Here is a 14,573-nt window from a genome sequence, read left to right on the forward strand (position 1 = left end):
TCTTGTTTGTTGTATGAGTGCCAAAGCTTTTTGGCAATGGCTTCCTGTTTGAAATCTTTCAGGAGGGCAGGGTAACCTTTGTGCTTTAGCAAATTATTATTTTCCCATTAACTTCAGTCCCGACAGTGCTGAAAACCGTATAAGAAGAAGCTTTTTAATCCAGCACGTCAGCGGGATGGTTTGTGTTTGCTCATTCTTGTAGAAGCAGAATTGATTGAAAAGCTGTAAGATGCTATTTAGCTTCACTGGGAATCATTTAAATTAACAGGAAAAAAGGTCAGTCAACAAAAATAGCTTTTATTGATAGGTAAAATCAATTATATCAAGGCAACAGCAATACAGAGACTGACAGGCGGGCTGAGTGAGTGAGAGCAAAATTTTGGTTTTGGCTGCAGGTTTAGTTCCTTCTGAAAAACATACGCATAGAAATTAGAAATTAGAAGGAAATAAGAACTCAGAATGATGGTTTTCAGAAGTGACTGTTGGTGTCTTTGGCTGGATCACCGGGCTTCACATCATCTGATCTGGAGCTCTGTTTGAAACAAACAAATATGCATAATGTGAATACAAGGATGAATGGTAAAAACTACTTGAAATATGTTCAAATAAAAAATGTCAGTAAATTCAAATCTTTCACGTTATAATATTTCATGGAATTATCAAAAGACTAATTTTTCATTCTTTATTTGGACCTCCACTCGCTTCCACAAAGTGTTTGCTAGTCTTCCTAGGATCCACACAAAAATAATAAACTAACAAAAATCACCACTAAATCAGTAAAACAGAAAGGATAAAAACCAACCAACCAGGGTAACAATCACCCTGCATAAAATAAAAAATAGTAACCTTCACTACAAACAAAGATAACTCACATTTACACAGCAACAATTAAAAGTTCAAAGACAGCAATAACTACAGTAATATGAGATTCATCAGATTTAGTTTTAGTGACTTTTTTTTTAAAAGAAAATCTATTTTTGATCTTTCTGATGATGATAAAGAGAAAATTCCAAGCATTAAAAGCTTTATAAAGAGCACTTCTCATCATACAAATTGTTTGTGAATCAAATGACCAATGCTCACTTGACATGTATTAAACCCATAACAAAAATCACTCCAAATAGTTTTTTGCCTGAATCACAAAAGACAGGAATTTGATTTAGTCTCCACATTTAGCCATGAGAATCATTTGTGCCTTTCAGACATGAAGGCTGATGATAAAATTGCAGTAGTACCACGTTAAAAAAAGTTTGACACTCTCAGAAATACCTTATTTATATGCTTAATAAGAGATAAATGAAATGGCTGCTAGCACTCAAGTATGTAAAAGAAATATGAAAAGAGCCAGCAGTCCAGGAACTTAGCTTGGCATAAAGACTGGTAAAAGGGTACAGTATAAATATATACAGAATTAAGTGGTGATAAGTTGGCTGTAGCTTTATAAGAAAGTCAATAAGTAGTCTTTTAACTCTAGTTCTTACTCCTGAATGTCAACTAAATATCTGTCTATCAAAAAGCATTCACCATGTTGGTCTTTTCATCTACCTTAGACTTGAAGAGAAGGTTCATGACTCCCTTTGAGCGTCTGTCTGCGGTTCGATCAGAGGTCATGCAGACAGACATGCTCTTACTGTCCCTCTTGCCTCTGGAGGGGTCCACCTCCTCTGCTCCACCAACCACTGCCAAGGACAGACCTACAGACAGGAACAACTGAGGATTTAGTGCTTGTGTCTCACTGATTACCAGTTTACAACAAAACCTCTGACTCTCCCTGCAGCCAGACACCTTTTTTGTGACTAATTGCGCTCTTTCAGCTGTTCTGCTGATGAACTGTGTGCTCTGACAACACTAGTGGCGCTGTGTGTGTGTGTGTGTGTGTGTGTGTGTGTGTGTGTGTGTGTGTGTGTGTGTGTGTGTGTGTGTGTGTGTGTGTGTGTGTGTGTGTGTGTGTGTGTGTGTGTGTGTGATCAATGAGACAGTGCTGCTTGAAGTCAGCGGTGCTAATCAGAAGTAGTGCATTAACATTACAGTCATTGCTGGCTCAGCTGGTCCGATCATTGCAGGATGCCAGTGTAGTATCATTGAATTGTGATTTGATGCACTGTTTTAAAGAGCAGGGTTATGTAACAAAAACAAACAAATGTAAAGTGGATGAAACTGCTGTCAAGTTCTGAAAAATGGCTGATTCATTAATTTGCTGCCTTACATCGGAGTGTGTGTTAGGTCAGGTTGTTACTGCAACATTCCCCAGGTTGCCAATTAGTTTCTAACACACTCGCATGGCTGTAAAGGCATTCCTGTCGTGACCTTGCTTGTGGTTTTCTTACAGTCAGCTTTCCAGAACAGGAAAAGAAAACACAGGCCTTCCTCTCAGGTCATGATTTACAAACCAAACATGTTTTACAGTTACTGTGCGCTGTGCAGCACCAGGAGGATTTGTGTTTACCACCTGTGATGGCTGGTAGTGATCTGGAGTTGGCATTGGTCAAAAAGACGTTTCCCTCATTTGGCTCAGACAAGTTGGTGTCACTGCGAAACTCCTGTTTCTTGGACAGCTAGAGGGAGACAGAGATCACACAAAACTCAGCAACAGCACTTCAGCAGACACTCGTCATTTCATGACCCAAACATCCCTTCACATGGTAACTTACCGGTTCGTCCCCTCATTTCATTCCTCAGATTTTCTCTTTTTTTTTTTGATTCCACTATTGATAATTCTCACCCGTTTGCTGTCCAGTGTATTCGTCCTTTCTCTTTCCTCGCTGATGAAGATCATGCTGCTCCTTTTCTTCTTCTTCTTACTCTTCCTCAGTTTGACCTCTGCATCGCCCACGGTCACCACTCCCTCCTCCACCGTTGCACTTACGCTGCCACTGGAGCGCTGCAGGGTGGCGGTCCAGGAGTTTGGTGAATCAGGAGGGAAGTCCCTACGAGGAGGCAGAACGAGCGTGAGTTGGAAGTTAAAGAGGTTAAACACTGAATTTAAATTTTGTGACAGTAAGCCCCAGTTGGTCATAATACGTGATGAAGGATACACCTATAGATGAGATGCAGATTCATTCTTGCAAGGGATTTTGGGGTTCTCTTGATACCCTAAGGTCACAAGATGAGGTCACAAACATGTATGCTACCTGTCTGCATGGGTCTTAATTGGAGTCCCACATTCAGATCCCTGCAGTGAGGAAATCGAGATGATGGACTGACGAATGGAGCGCAGCATGGAACGAGGACGGGTTGACTTTCTCTCATCTATGTCCGGCTGGAGAGAGAAAGAGAAATCTGAACATTATGTCGATTAAAAAGACAAAGTGGCATCAAAGCAAAGCAGAGGTACATCTTTAAAGAGAAAAGAAAAGCAAAAGAAAGTGAAGTCACTCTTGGAATATGATAGAATATCATCACTCCACTCATCATTAGCTTAATTTCTCCTAAAGGGCAGAGACCATTTAGAAGTTAATAACCGTATTTGCCTCCATTCCAACCATTCAAACAGTGTTCTGGTTGTAGAGATTTAAAGGTTGAAATCCCATATCAACACTTCACTCAGAGGGTTTTGTGAGTACTTTGATCTGTAAATTCGCCTGAGTCAGTTAATTTGCAGCTTAATTAGCGCAGCTCTACCGCAGTAACTCTGTGTCCAGCCTTGCAGAAAAGAAGATGTTTTGGATTACAGATGCACCATGTTTCAGTAAAAAGGCTCTAATTTTCACGCTTTTTCACTCTTCTCCCGCTCTTATCTCCTTTTACAGTTCTCACCAGCTCTCTGGCTCCGTACTCCTTCTCCACTTTCTTCTTCAGCTGTTTGAAACACTCCTCCATGCGCTCGTGGAAAGGACGCAGGTCATCTGTCACTCTCTTCCCGTGGAGGGAGATTCCTGCACCTAGTAATGGAATCTGTAAAAACAAACGTCATGGTGTCAGCAGAACAACCACTTGAAAATAACTCAACTATATGTGGTGTGTACATGTATTTCAGAATGTGTGTGAACATGTTCAGCACCTGCCATGCGATGAGGTCTTTGAGCCGCAGCAGTTTGTCTTTGTCCTCTGGGTGCTGCTGATTGTATTCCTCAATGAAGAACGCCTGACACAAATGAAAGGTTCAATATCTACAGAATGACAGCTTCTGTATATGGTTCACCTGCTCAGGCAGTTTGTAAAATAATAATTGACTTTTCCACCCGCTTGCGTACTTTGTAAACATATTGATACCCTTCACATATGTGATATTAATACTGAACAAAATAATATTTCAAGTTACGGTTAAATCAAATTCTAACACAACGTAATCACAATTCACTTAACGTCATTTTGGCTGCAGAATTTGACTTTGATAATATTCAGAGTCTTGTGAGGTGATACTGACTATTGATACTAAAAGTATTTAAGTCGATTCATCATGAAACACGAGTCTTGCACTGAAGCAGTCTATTAAGTTCAGATAACTTTATGAGGACTAGCTCTGAGATGGTGAGTCTTAGTCTTTTGTTAAATCTACACACACAGTGAAAGAGTATCTGTCTGTGTTTAATGAGAATAGAAGCGAATAAATGGTTTAAAATTTTGTGACAGTAAGCTCCAGTTGGTCATAATACATATTTTACAACAGATAGCAATAAAGATTGATTATCACCTGTTTAATCTCTCATCGTTAAAGTCAGATGGAGCTGTATTCAGTAGTATAATGGTCATTAATTGACAATACTATTTGTATGGGGCTACAAATTAGGGCGGGCCGACAGTTTAACAATTTACCTTTTCATACTTTGCAAAGCCACCCATGACAGCTGGGTCCACGATGCCATTCAGCAGCATGGAGAGGGGGTTGATGGGAAGGCTCCAGTCACCCTGGTATTGGTTAATCATGGTCAGAATCTTGTCATTAGTGGTATCCATGGTCTCAATGGCATTCTCCAATGGAGACAAGGTAGTCTGTGGAGGAAGGGAGGAAGAGGAGGGGAAAGGAGGAGGAAAAGAAAATGAGGGAGGAGGCAAGATTCGTTTTTCACAGTTGGGTGCGATGAAATATTCATCAAAAACAAGAAAGAAAAGGAATTTATTCAGTCATGGTGAGATGGGGAACACGTTACACGAGAGACAGTATCCCACAGGAAACATACAAGTCAAACATGGAGTGAAAACACGCCTCCACAGACGTACATTTTTCGTGTCAGTGGCCTCAAACCAGCGCAGAATCCCGGGCAGTTTATACACAGTGGTGAAGGTTGTGCGCTCAATCCACATAGACTGAAACAAAAAGGGATGGAAAGGAGAAAAAAAATAATAAAGCTGTTAGATGAATCTCTGCCTCTTGCGAATCCTCATAACCTGATATTATATCTTATATTAAAGTCTGAACTCTTACCAGACACTTGCTGAACAATCTGATTTAATCTAATCTAATCGTACACCAAAGTAATACCTGAATCTGATGCTGCATCTCAAGAGCTCATCTGAAAACTCAAGTGCTTGTATAATTGTGCTAAAGCCTGATGTTGAATAAAATCCTATTACTTTATAGAACAGGAACTCATCTTTTCAGGCTGTAACAATACAAGTATACGATAGCCTCTGAAACGCCTCCATGGTCCCTGTGGTCACAAATATTTTCATTTCATTAACTGTAACTCACAACAAACTCATTGTTTGGGTCCACAGGTCCTTTCCTCACAGGTCTGGAATAGTGGAATCGCTGCACATAGTTGGACTTGTAGAAGCTACATTGTGTAAGAAGAAGGACATAGAGGAGAAGAAGAGACATAAGTCAAATAAAGAAACTAAAAGAAATCATTTACAAAGGAGGAAAATGTAGTCAGAGCTGACAATTCATTTTCAGTGTTCGCTTCTCATTTCACAGACATTTTACTTTAGAAAAACAGCACTAACTTGATGATCTGGTCAGGAACAGGTTTGTTCTTCAAGCGAGGAGGGATCTCGAGGACGGGCTGAACTGTGAAACACTGGATGTCTGGTTTACATCGCTCAGGAACAAATGTGTCTCTACATGATGGACAGGATCTCACTCTCCCTGTGTGAGTGTACAAACTGATAGGTGAGTGGTGTGTCTGACCTCTAGCGCTGGGGATTAATATGCAGGGCTGCAACCAAAAGGCAATGCAAAAGTTGACAAAAATTAAACTTAGAATTAAAACTAACTGGATGAAAAAAATCTAATAGAAATAAATCTGATGTCTGGTTTTATTGTGTTTGGGTAAAAAACGCCACTGATATGTTTTATTAAAGAATATTGATTCTTCGTTGATCTTATCATGTTAATAATTGTGTACTCATTTTCTATACTGGTGTACCTGTGAAGACTGAAGACCATTTGTAGCATTCACATTTTCTGCTTTCTGCTGTATATATGTCTCCACATGATGAAATATTAATGTGTTTTTGTGTGTGTAATGTTGCCTGAAGGATACACTGAAGTGGAGAGTTCCTGATTTCATCTCCTGGCATGGTGGTGGTGTTGAGGCGCACAGAGCTGGGGAACTGGCTCATCAGATGGTTCTGGAAGTCCTCTCTGCGCTCATACTCCTTACCACGGTGGATAAACACCTTGTTCTGCAGCCAGAGGAAATGAATTGATGTTGATAATGATAATGAAAAAAAATTAAGCTGTAAAGTCCACCTAGAACTGGCAAACAAAGAGTCAGTGACTTTGACATATTCCTTACCACAGCAGATTAACACATGTAACGAATACAGGGGTAATAAACATTGCAATATTTTGTTTCTGCAGTTTGCTGAAATCCACAGATCTACAAAGTTCCCAGCAGGTACATCGTGTCCCATTCTGTTAGCTATCACGCTGGTGTATTCCAAAAACCTGTCCATTGCTGCAATTTCAAACAGCTAAGCTTCATGGCTGATAATCGGGGAAAAAGTTGTTTTGACCCTTTTGCACATGAAAGAATCAGTGTTACTTTTGTGAACAATGTGAATCTATGTGTACTCTATGAAACCGATGATAATTACAATAAACTTTATTTCTATAACACAAGAAGTGCTTATATATACTCTTCATTTGTATTCTAACTAAGCAGTGACATAAATACAAACCCTGAGAAATGGAGGGTAGCCTTGTCCATAGAAGCCCACTGCAAAGTAGTCTGGCTTCGGCCTCAAGATCTTCATAATATTCTCATAGAACCTCGCTTGTTTCTCCTGCATTGAGAGACAAGGAGGGAAACAGACAGTGTGCTCAGTGGAGAGTTTTGAATGTGCACTGTGTGCAGCTGGGGCAGTTTAATCAGCTCATGCCAATGACAAAGCTACCCTCAGCAGAATGCTGGGCCTGACAGGGTGATAGATGTTTAAAAAAAAAAAAAAGTGCATGCCATCCAAGGGCAACGCCTGTCATTTATATAACCACATAAATTCAGCATTAGCTGAGAGAGCCAATGCGGCAGTCATTTAAAGAGAGATTTTGTCCATTGTTGTAAAAAGTGTAATTCTCACTTGGGAGCGGAAGTGATGAGCTGAGTGAAGGGGAGACAGAGGAGAAGGTGGTGCTCAACCTCAAGTTAGAAATGGGGGAGGGGGGTCAGTTGTCAAAGCAGAAGATGAAAGAAGCAGAAGAGTGATTGGGAGGACAGTGAGAAGAGTTGGAGGGAGGTTTATTGTAGCTGAAGATTGACATTGAGGAATTACACTTTTGGGGTCATATGGTAACAATAGAAGCTCAAACCAGAGTTCTTCAGTAAGATGTTGGTTTGAAAGAGGGATTTGAAGTGTCAAGTAAGAATTAAATGTGGAAGAATGGGTGTGCTGAATCATTGGTAATGTTTGAGAGAGTAGATGACGAACTTATCAGGAAGAATGTATCCTAAATAAAATAACATATGACTCAATGCAATTTAGAACTGGAACACAGAATGCTGGACAGTTTGCGGAGATTACGTTTCATTTCATTTTATTTTATTAATTTATGCCACAGACAAAACCAACTTCAGAATATTCTATTTATATTGAGTATTTAATTTAACAAAGGAAGCAACAGCTGCACTGGAAGTGAGCTATGTTTCCTTTCTCTTCCTTTCCTTCAAACACCCCCCTTAAAACCGAGACCCTCTGAAACTTTTAGAAAGGGAATTCAGGAGAGGAGACAGAGGAAAGAAAAATCAGCAAAATTCTGTGGTCATGATTGTTACACAGAACATATAAAGGCATGCGATAGTGATGTATTACCAGTCTCTTGCTGAGTAACTCGTAGTCGAAGATCTCGTTTTCGTACTGTTCTGCGAGTTCCTTACACAGAGTAATGGCTTCTTCCCACATCTAAACACACACACACACACACACACACACACGCACGCACGCACGCACGCACGCACACACACACACACACACACACACACACACACACACACACACACACACACACACACACACACACACACACACACACACACACACACACACACACACACCAAGGAAAGAAACAGTGTCCTTCATTACACCATCTGCTAATAAATCATTGGCAGCTGTTGTGATGGGAATTCATCTCATGAAAGTTCTCTGCTCTCTGTACAGTGGAGAGAAGTCTTTATCTCTGCTTCAGAGAACATGAAGCACTCATGGAGAATACAAAATGAATGTGTCACCATCGTACTGCACCGAGACGATGGCGGTGTGATTGCAATAGTGTCTCATCCTGAAAGGATACTGAAGGTATGATACAGAAAAGCAGCATTTTCCAAAATATAAGTATAGAGATCTCTATACGAGTTGTGAAAGGAAACAGTGATGTTCTTTAGCAACAGCAAAGCTTAACTATCCTGTTAGAAACCTCTAGAGACGATTGTTTCTCCATTGTGAAAAATCTTCAATTTACTTAGGAACATTCAACATTTTTTGGATTAAACATCATTCCATGAAGGCATAGACGCGAGTAACAGCATTAATAATTGAAGAGAAGCGCGACAGTCTTCAACAATACTGACCTTGCCCTTGTCAAAGTAGTCAATGATGGTGTCGTAGAGTGTTTCTTTGAGCTGCCGCTGGGTTTGAGAGCCGAAGACCTCAAACTGCGGGCTACACATCTCATCTGACCACTGGGGCAGAGACACAAAGGAAGACAGTGATATGGAATAAAAGACAAAACTTTAAACAAAAATTACAACTTTGTCGTCGGGACAACTCAAATTTTTGCCATTTCACCTATTACAGTAATGAAAAAAAGAAGAACTTGAAGCTCAGAGTTTCTTTGTTGCAATAAATCAATATTTGTCAAATGCAAAATGTGCCCAAAAACAGCAACACAATGCCCATTCACTATATAAATGAAGCAATAGCTTATCTTCTATTACATAAATTAAACTGAAATTAATTTAGAAACATAACAAAAAAGTACATTACGATTTCTAAAACCATCTAATCTGCTTAGGACAGTGAGGAAGAAGATTATGAAATGCTGTGTGTTACAGCCTCCTCTTTCCCAAAATGGGAAACAGGGAAGACAGAAGTGACACTCCAGATGAATGGAGATTATAAAAAAACTCTATAGAGTTCAACTACTTTGATGTAATGATAGCAGACACAGAGAGGAGGAGATAAAGACTGAAAAATGCCCTTATTCCTCTGTCCCTCTACGTGAGCCTTTAAGTGTCCCATAAAAGAGATGAAGAGACAAAAGAGGTCAAACACTCTCAGTCATATGAACGCACATCCTCTCACACACAAGCCTACACACACACACACACACACACACACACACACACACACACACACACACACACACACACACACACACACACACACACACACACGGTGCAAGTGTGCTGCATCAATCACCATAGTGATCTAGCTGCAGTGGCCGACACCATGCCATAAACTAACCTCGGAGCGTCATCATTTGGAGGCCAGCGACGTAGCAACCATTTATCAGCTAATAAAAAAAGTGTCTTATTTGTCGCAGCAGACAAGTAATTAGGCAGAGCAAGACACTGGCTGCAGCATTAAACTGACAAAATATGTATTTATGTTTGTGTGTCCGTGCATGTGTGTGTGTGTGTGTGTGTTTGCTTTACCTTGAGCAGACGAGAGTGGAGCAGCAGCGTGTACGCGGCCTCTGTGTAGTTTTCACCCTCCAGGTGAAGGTCCCTCAGTTTGTAGAGGTACCTGAACGCACGCAAACACACGCAAAGTCACAAACAAGGAAATTAATCCAATAGCCAAATTAAACATCACTCCACTAGATGCCACTGTTGGGCAGCCTGACGCCTTAATCCCAAATTTGGCACCGTCTTTCTCTCTAACGCACACACACACACACACACACACACACACACACACACACACACACACACACACACACACACACACACACACACACACACACACACACACACACACACACACACACACACACACAACTAAATTTAACATATGTCTAACAGATGTTTGTAGCGCCATCATGTTTTATGAGCATGACAAAGAGAAAAATGGGAACACTGGGCTCCTTGTGGAACACTTTACTCTTTTACTACTACTGCTTTTAGTTGTTTTTTTTCTATCTGTCTCCTTCTGCCTGAAGAAAACATTTTGCCAAATGGCAAACTGCTCATACTGTCTGCCTAAATGTCGACAGCGTTTTTTTGTAACGTCTCATCTCCTCCCAACTCTTTCCTCTCACGTTCAGCTGTAATAATTTCATTGTTGAAGATTTGTTGGCCTGTTCTGTTGGTTATGATGGTCTTGTTGCTGCCTGTTCATTTGTCTCATTTTCTCTCCATCCTTCTGTGACCTCCTGTTCTTCATCACCTTCTCCCTCTTCACCCATCTGTCCTCATTCTTTCTGCCTGGACCAGTCTTTTCACAACTGACATGGTTTTCATGAGCCGAATTTAGGAAGCTGCAGCTGTTCTTTCTTCTATATCTACGATTGTCAGAAACTTATTGTACAGTACATTTGCGGAATTCTTTTTTTTTTTTTTTTTTTTTTAAATCAGTCTAGTTTCATGTGTGGTCCATAGCTGTTGAAAACTAGTCTTCACTTTGAGTGGGCATGACACAAACAAGGCCAGCATTCAATTCTTCCGACAAACTCCGGGAGGGTTTTGAGCGTGTTGCATGTTCACACTGAAAGATTGCCAAAATTATCCAAATTAAACAGATTTAATGCATTTTAATGTACTGTTGATAGACACGATAATCCTATAACAAAGATAACAGAGTTGGTGCTAAGAGCTGTTGAAGTTAAGTAAAATCATTTTCTGGTAAGGATTTTACAATACAAAAAGTAACATTAAAAGTTGATTTGGCAACAGTGTCCTAAAGTTTAATTAAAATCTGACAAAGCAATTGGAAAAAGCACTGTGCTGTGATTATTACCATATTGTACATATGGCATATAGTTAGAACAATATGCACTGTATTATGGAATTAGGCCAAAGTGTTGTTTTTTTTGTTGTGTATTCCTGAATGTTGCCAATGATGTGAGTGTTCCATATTTTACTGTTGTTGGATTATGTGATGATAATGATACAGAGTTCTGCATGAGCAACTCTGAACACGACTGAACAGAGTTTCATCATGTGCACATAATATTGCTTGTTTTGGGGTGTGGACAGCGGCACAAAGAGAATTCTAAATGAAGATCATATTTTCTCAGTCAACATCTGGTTTAGCTTCTACAGGTACATGTAATGATCAAGACGAGATCATATTCAGAACTTGTAAGCATAAACAGTTAAATGTCATGTTCAATGTAAAATGAAGCAATTCATCTCCAAATGTAATGTTTCATAATTCACAATGAGCCAAAACATAATTAGTTTTGGGTTCATAATTTATTATTGTTCAATATAAGATCATGTGATCATGGATATTTTTTGGTAACACTGACTAACTAGACAGTAAAATGTTGCTGCATTCTCCACAAAGCTGATGGAGGCAGCTGATCAACCACTGACTTGAGCTTTATATTTGCACATTTAGATAATTAACATGTCTAAAAGCCGTAACCAGAAATGCAGCGTGGGATCTACTTTCCCTCTTTTCCTGTCTCTTTCTCCTGCAAAAACCTGTTCTTCTCTGTCTCTCCGCCTCTCCCTCCCTGCTGCTCATCATGTCTCCCTGTTCTCCCTCCAGTCAGACCCAGGGCTGATCCAGTGGATTGTGACATTAATTCAGTGGAACTCATATAATCCCTTGTCAGATTATGAAGCCACACACACACACACACACACACACACACACACACACACACACACACACACACACACACACACACACACACACACACACACACACACACACACACACACACACACACACACACACACGTGTGCATACATGCTCATACAACACAGACATACTCCATTTAAACATATTTCATGTCAGAGTCAGCATTTAAATACCTGATATACATCCCTTCACGATTGATGTCCTTGTAAAAGTTCTGCAAAAGCACAATGAGAGATTAAGTTAGTGTGGTGTGTGTGTGAGATATTTAAAATAATTTTGAAGCACTGTAAATTTGTAATTTTGTATTGGTGTTGCCGAGTGTTCTTCCAAATGGCTGTGTGCCCCCTTTATGTGTGTTATACAGTTTATACATGTGTGGGAGTGTGGACATGTGCGTTTGTTATCTGAACTGCACAAACTCCCAGTTTAATGAAGTTTAATGGCATCTACAGAGAACAAAGGAGTGGAACAAATTGATATTTAGTCCACCTCCCATCACCACCACAAAATAACACAGAAAAGTAATTGACACAAACACACATACACATGTATACACAACCACAAATATACAAAGAAAAGAAGGGCTCAATTATAGTGAGAGTTGTTGAGAAACCAAAGCATACTGAACATATATTTATACCTACTTTAGTTATTTCTGCAAGGGTAAGATGCATCATTGATGCCACTAATGCAATTTAAATTCAGTAAGCCAATTTCCTGCTGTAGGGCTGCCCATCAAGAAGGCCAGATGTTTTTACTCGCAGCAGTCGACACATCTTTTGAACAACACAACCTACAGTAGACCGACACCATCCATGCAGCTTTCTTAAATGCCAAAGCATACCAAGTGGCAACGGTTTAAAATTCTCCACATACAGTACACATGGTAAACTGTATACTAGTGATATCTGTGATACTAACATGCTCTTGTGAGCAGCTGAAAGTGGAATCATAAAGCTGCACTGTAAACCCTTTTAATCGAGGTTAGCAGAGTTCGCTTCAGCCAGCGCGGTGTATCTGTTTCAGTGAATACTAGTACATTTGAGTTTCTTTGAAAGTGCATTTAGATGAGGAAGTACAACAAAAACGAATGTGATTGTTTGTGTGTGTATAAGTCCTGAGTGTACTTAGCCTGAGGGGCATGGATAGCGGAGTGGACTGGCACCTGCTTACCTGCAGAAAGGATTTTTCAGCTCTGGCCAAACACATGAAATAGAATAGCTATTGGGCAGCAGCCACAGACTACAAAGCTAAACACCTCTGCCTTGTGCCAGCAGCCGTTGGGGTTAAAAAAAACACACACAAAAAACACATTATAAAACAGACACATCCATTTATCGTTAACTGATCCCTCTCAGTGTTTACATCTCAGACATGTCTAAAAGTTGAAAGATGCAAGGAAACGAAAGACAGAGTTGGAAGGAGGAATCATGCGATTTAATCTGCTGTGTAGACGACCGCATGGTAGGTAGATGGGATCCTATTACTAAAACCTGAGAATGCTGCGGGGGAGAATCTGATTAGGAGATCATATAAGAGAAAAGATGTGGAACAGACAAGAGCTGATGCAACCCTCTGCAAACAGCCGGAGACCAGACACAATGATGAATCTTTTCCTTCAGATCAATCAGCACACAAATTAAGTGTGGAAAAAGAATAGAGGGACCTCGGCACGAGAGACTAGACATAAAATTTGAGTTTCATAATAAACTCTTCAATTAGTTTGGCTCTTTTGGTATAGATGAGATTACAGACAGAGATCCGTGTAAAACAAACTTACTTACTGGTCTCTTCTGACATTAGTCTCTCAATTAATAATGGGTTTATTGATGTGTGTGGTTTGATGTGTGTGTCTGAAATCAGCAACTCTTTGCTGTGGGGTTCTATATTTGAGCTACAAAGCACAGACCAACAATCACAAGGTTATTGTCAGTAAATGCAAATCAATCATGACACATACAGATTCACAAAAGATGAGAGATTTTGATAGATTCAGCAAGCATCGGTAAAGCATAAAGAAAACAAACAATGATGAAATTTATGTGGAGGAAAGACATGGTGAAATTGTACGACACAACTTCTAAATTAGTCCTTTATTTCCACTGTTTAGAGCTCTTTTTGGAGGCCCACTTAAACACCTTACATGTGCTGTATAGGAGGTGACTGAGAAAGCTTATGACACCTACAAGACTTTCAAAAGCGAGGCAAGGGCAACTCTGACAGCTGTCTGATGCTTTCAAAGAAGGTGGGACTTACCAGAAGATTGACAGTGCAGCTCATGCGGTTGTTGCGACTGTCATCGCTCATCACGGTGCGGTAGTCAAGGAGACGAATGAGGAGTCCCTTCACCAAGGAGACAAAGTGCTGCACCTGTGGCCTCA

At 40.1% G+C, this 14,573-nt stretch overlaps 1 protein-coding gene across 1 annotated transcript in view; it reads right to left on the reverse strand.

Moving 5' to 3' along the window:
• Positions 1-277: 277 nt before the first annotated feature.
• Positions 278-14,573, reverse strand: part of dock2-like (dedicator of cytokinesis protein 2) — a 96,264-nt gene continuing 81,968 nt past the window's right edge. The window contains exons 34-51 of the mRNA XM_069719789.1: positions 14,449-14,573; positions 12,366-12,406; positions 10,035-10,125; positions 8,949-9,059; positions 8,194-8,283; positions 7,066-7,170; positions 6,426-6,567; positions 5,887-5,968; positions 5,633-5,717; positions 5,161-5,247; positions 4,756-4,932; positions 4,001-4,084; positions 3,757-3,894; positions 3,132-3,259; positions 2,723-2,927; positions 2,450-2,555; positions 1,546-1,694; positions 278-532 (exon numbers count right to left, since the gene is read on the reverse strand). The exon at positions 14,449-14,573 is cut by the window's right edge and continues 32 nt beyond it. Of these exons, the coding sequence (XP_069575890.1) occupies positions 470-532; positions 1,546-1,694; positions 2,450-2,555; positions 2,723-2,927; positions 3,132-3,259; positions 3,757-3,894; positions 4,001-4,084; positions 4,756-4,932; positions 5,161-5,247; positions 5,633-5,717; positions 5,887-5,968; positions 6,426-6,567; positions 7,066-7,170; positions 8,194-8,283; positions 8,949-9,059; positions 10,035-10,125; positions 12,366-12,406; positions 14,449-14,573 (2,009 nt within the window). The 3' untranslated portion in view covers positions 278-469. The remainder of the gene's footprint in view (positions 533-1,545; positions 1,695-2,449; positions 2,556-2,722; positions 2,928-3,131; positions 3,260-3,756; positions 3,895-4,000; positions 4,085-4,755; positions 4,933-5,160; positions 5,248-5,632; positions 5,718-5,886; positions 5,969-6,425; positions 6,568-7,065; positions 7,171-8,193; positions 8,284-8,948; positions 9,060-10,034; positions 10,126-12,365; positions 12,407-14,448) is intronic.

This window comes from Brachyistius frenatus, unplaced genomic scaffold (genome assembly GCF_029030835.1).
Source record: "Brachyistius frenatus isolate BFR_SWC_R1_liver_20210118 unplaced genomic scaffold, ASM2903083v1 Contig_225, whole genome shotgun sequence".
In the NCBI taxonomy this organism is placed as follows: Eukaryota; Metazoa; Chordata; class Actinopteri; family Embiotocidae; genus Brachyistius; species Brachyistius frenatus.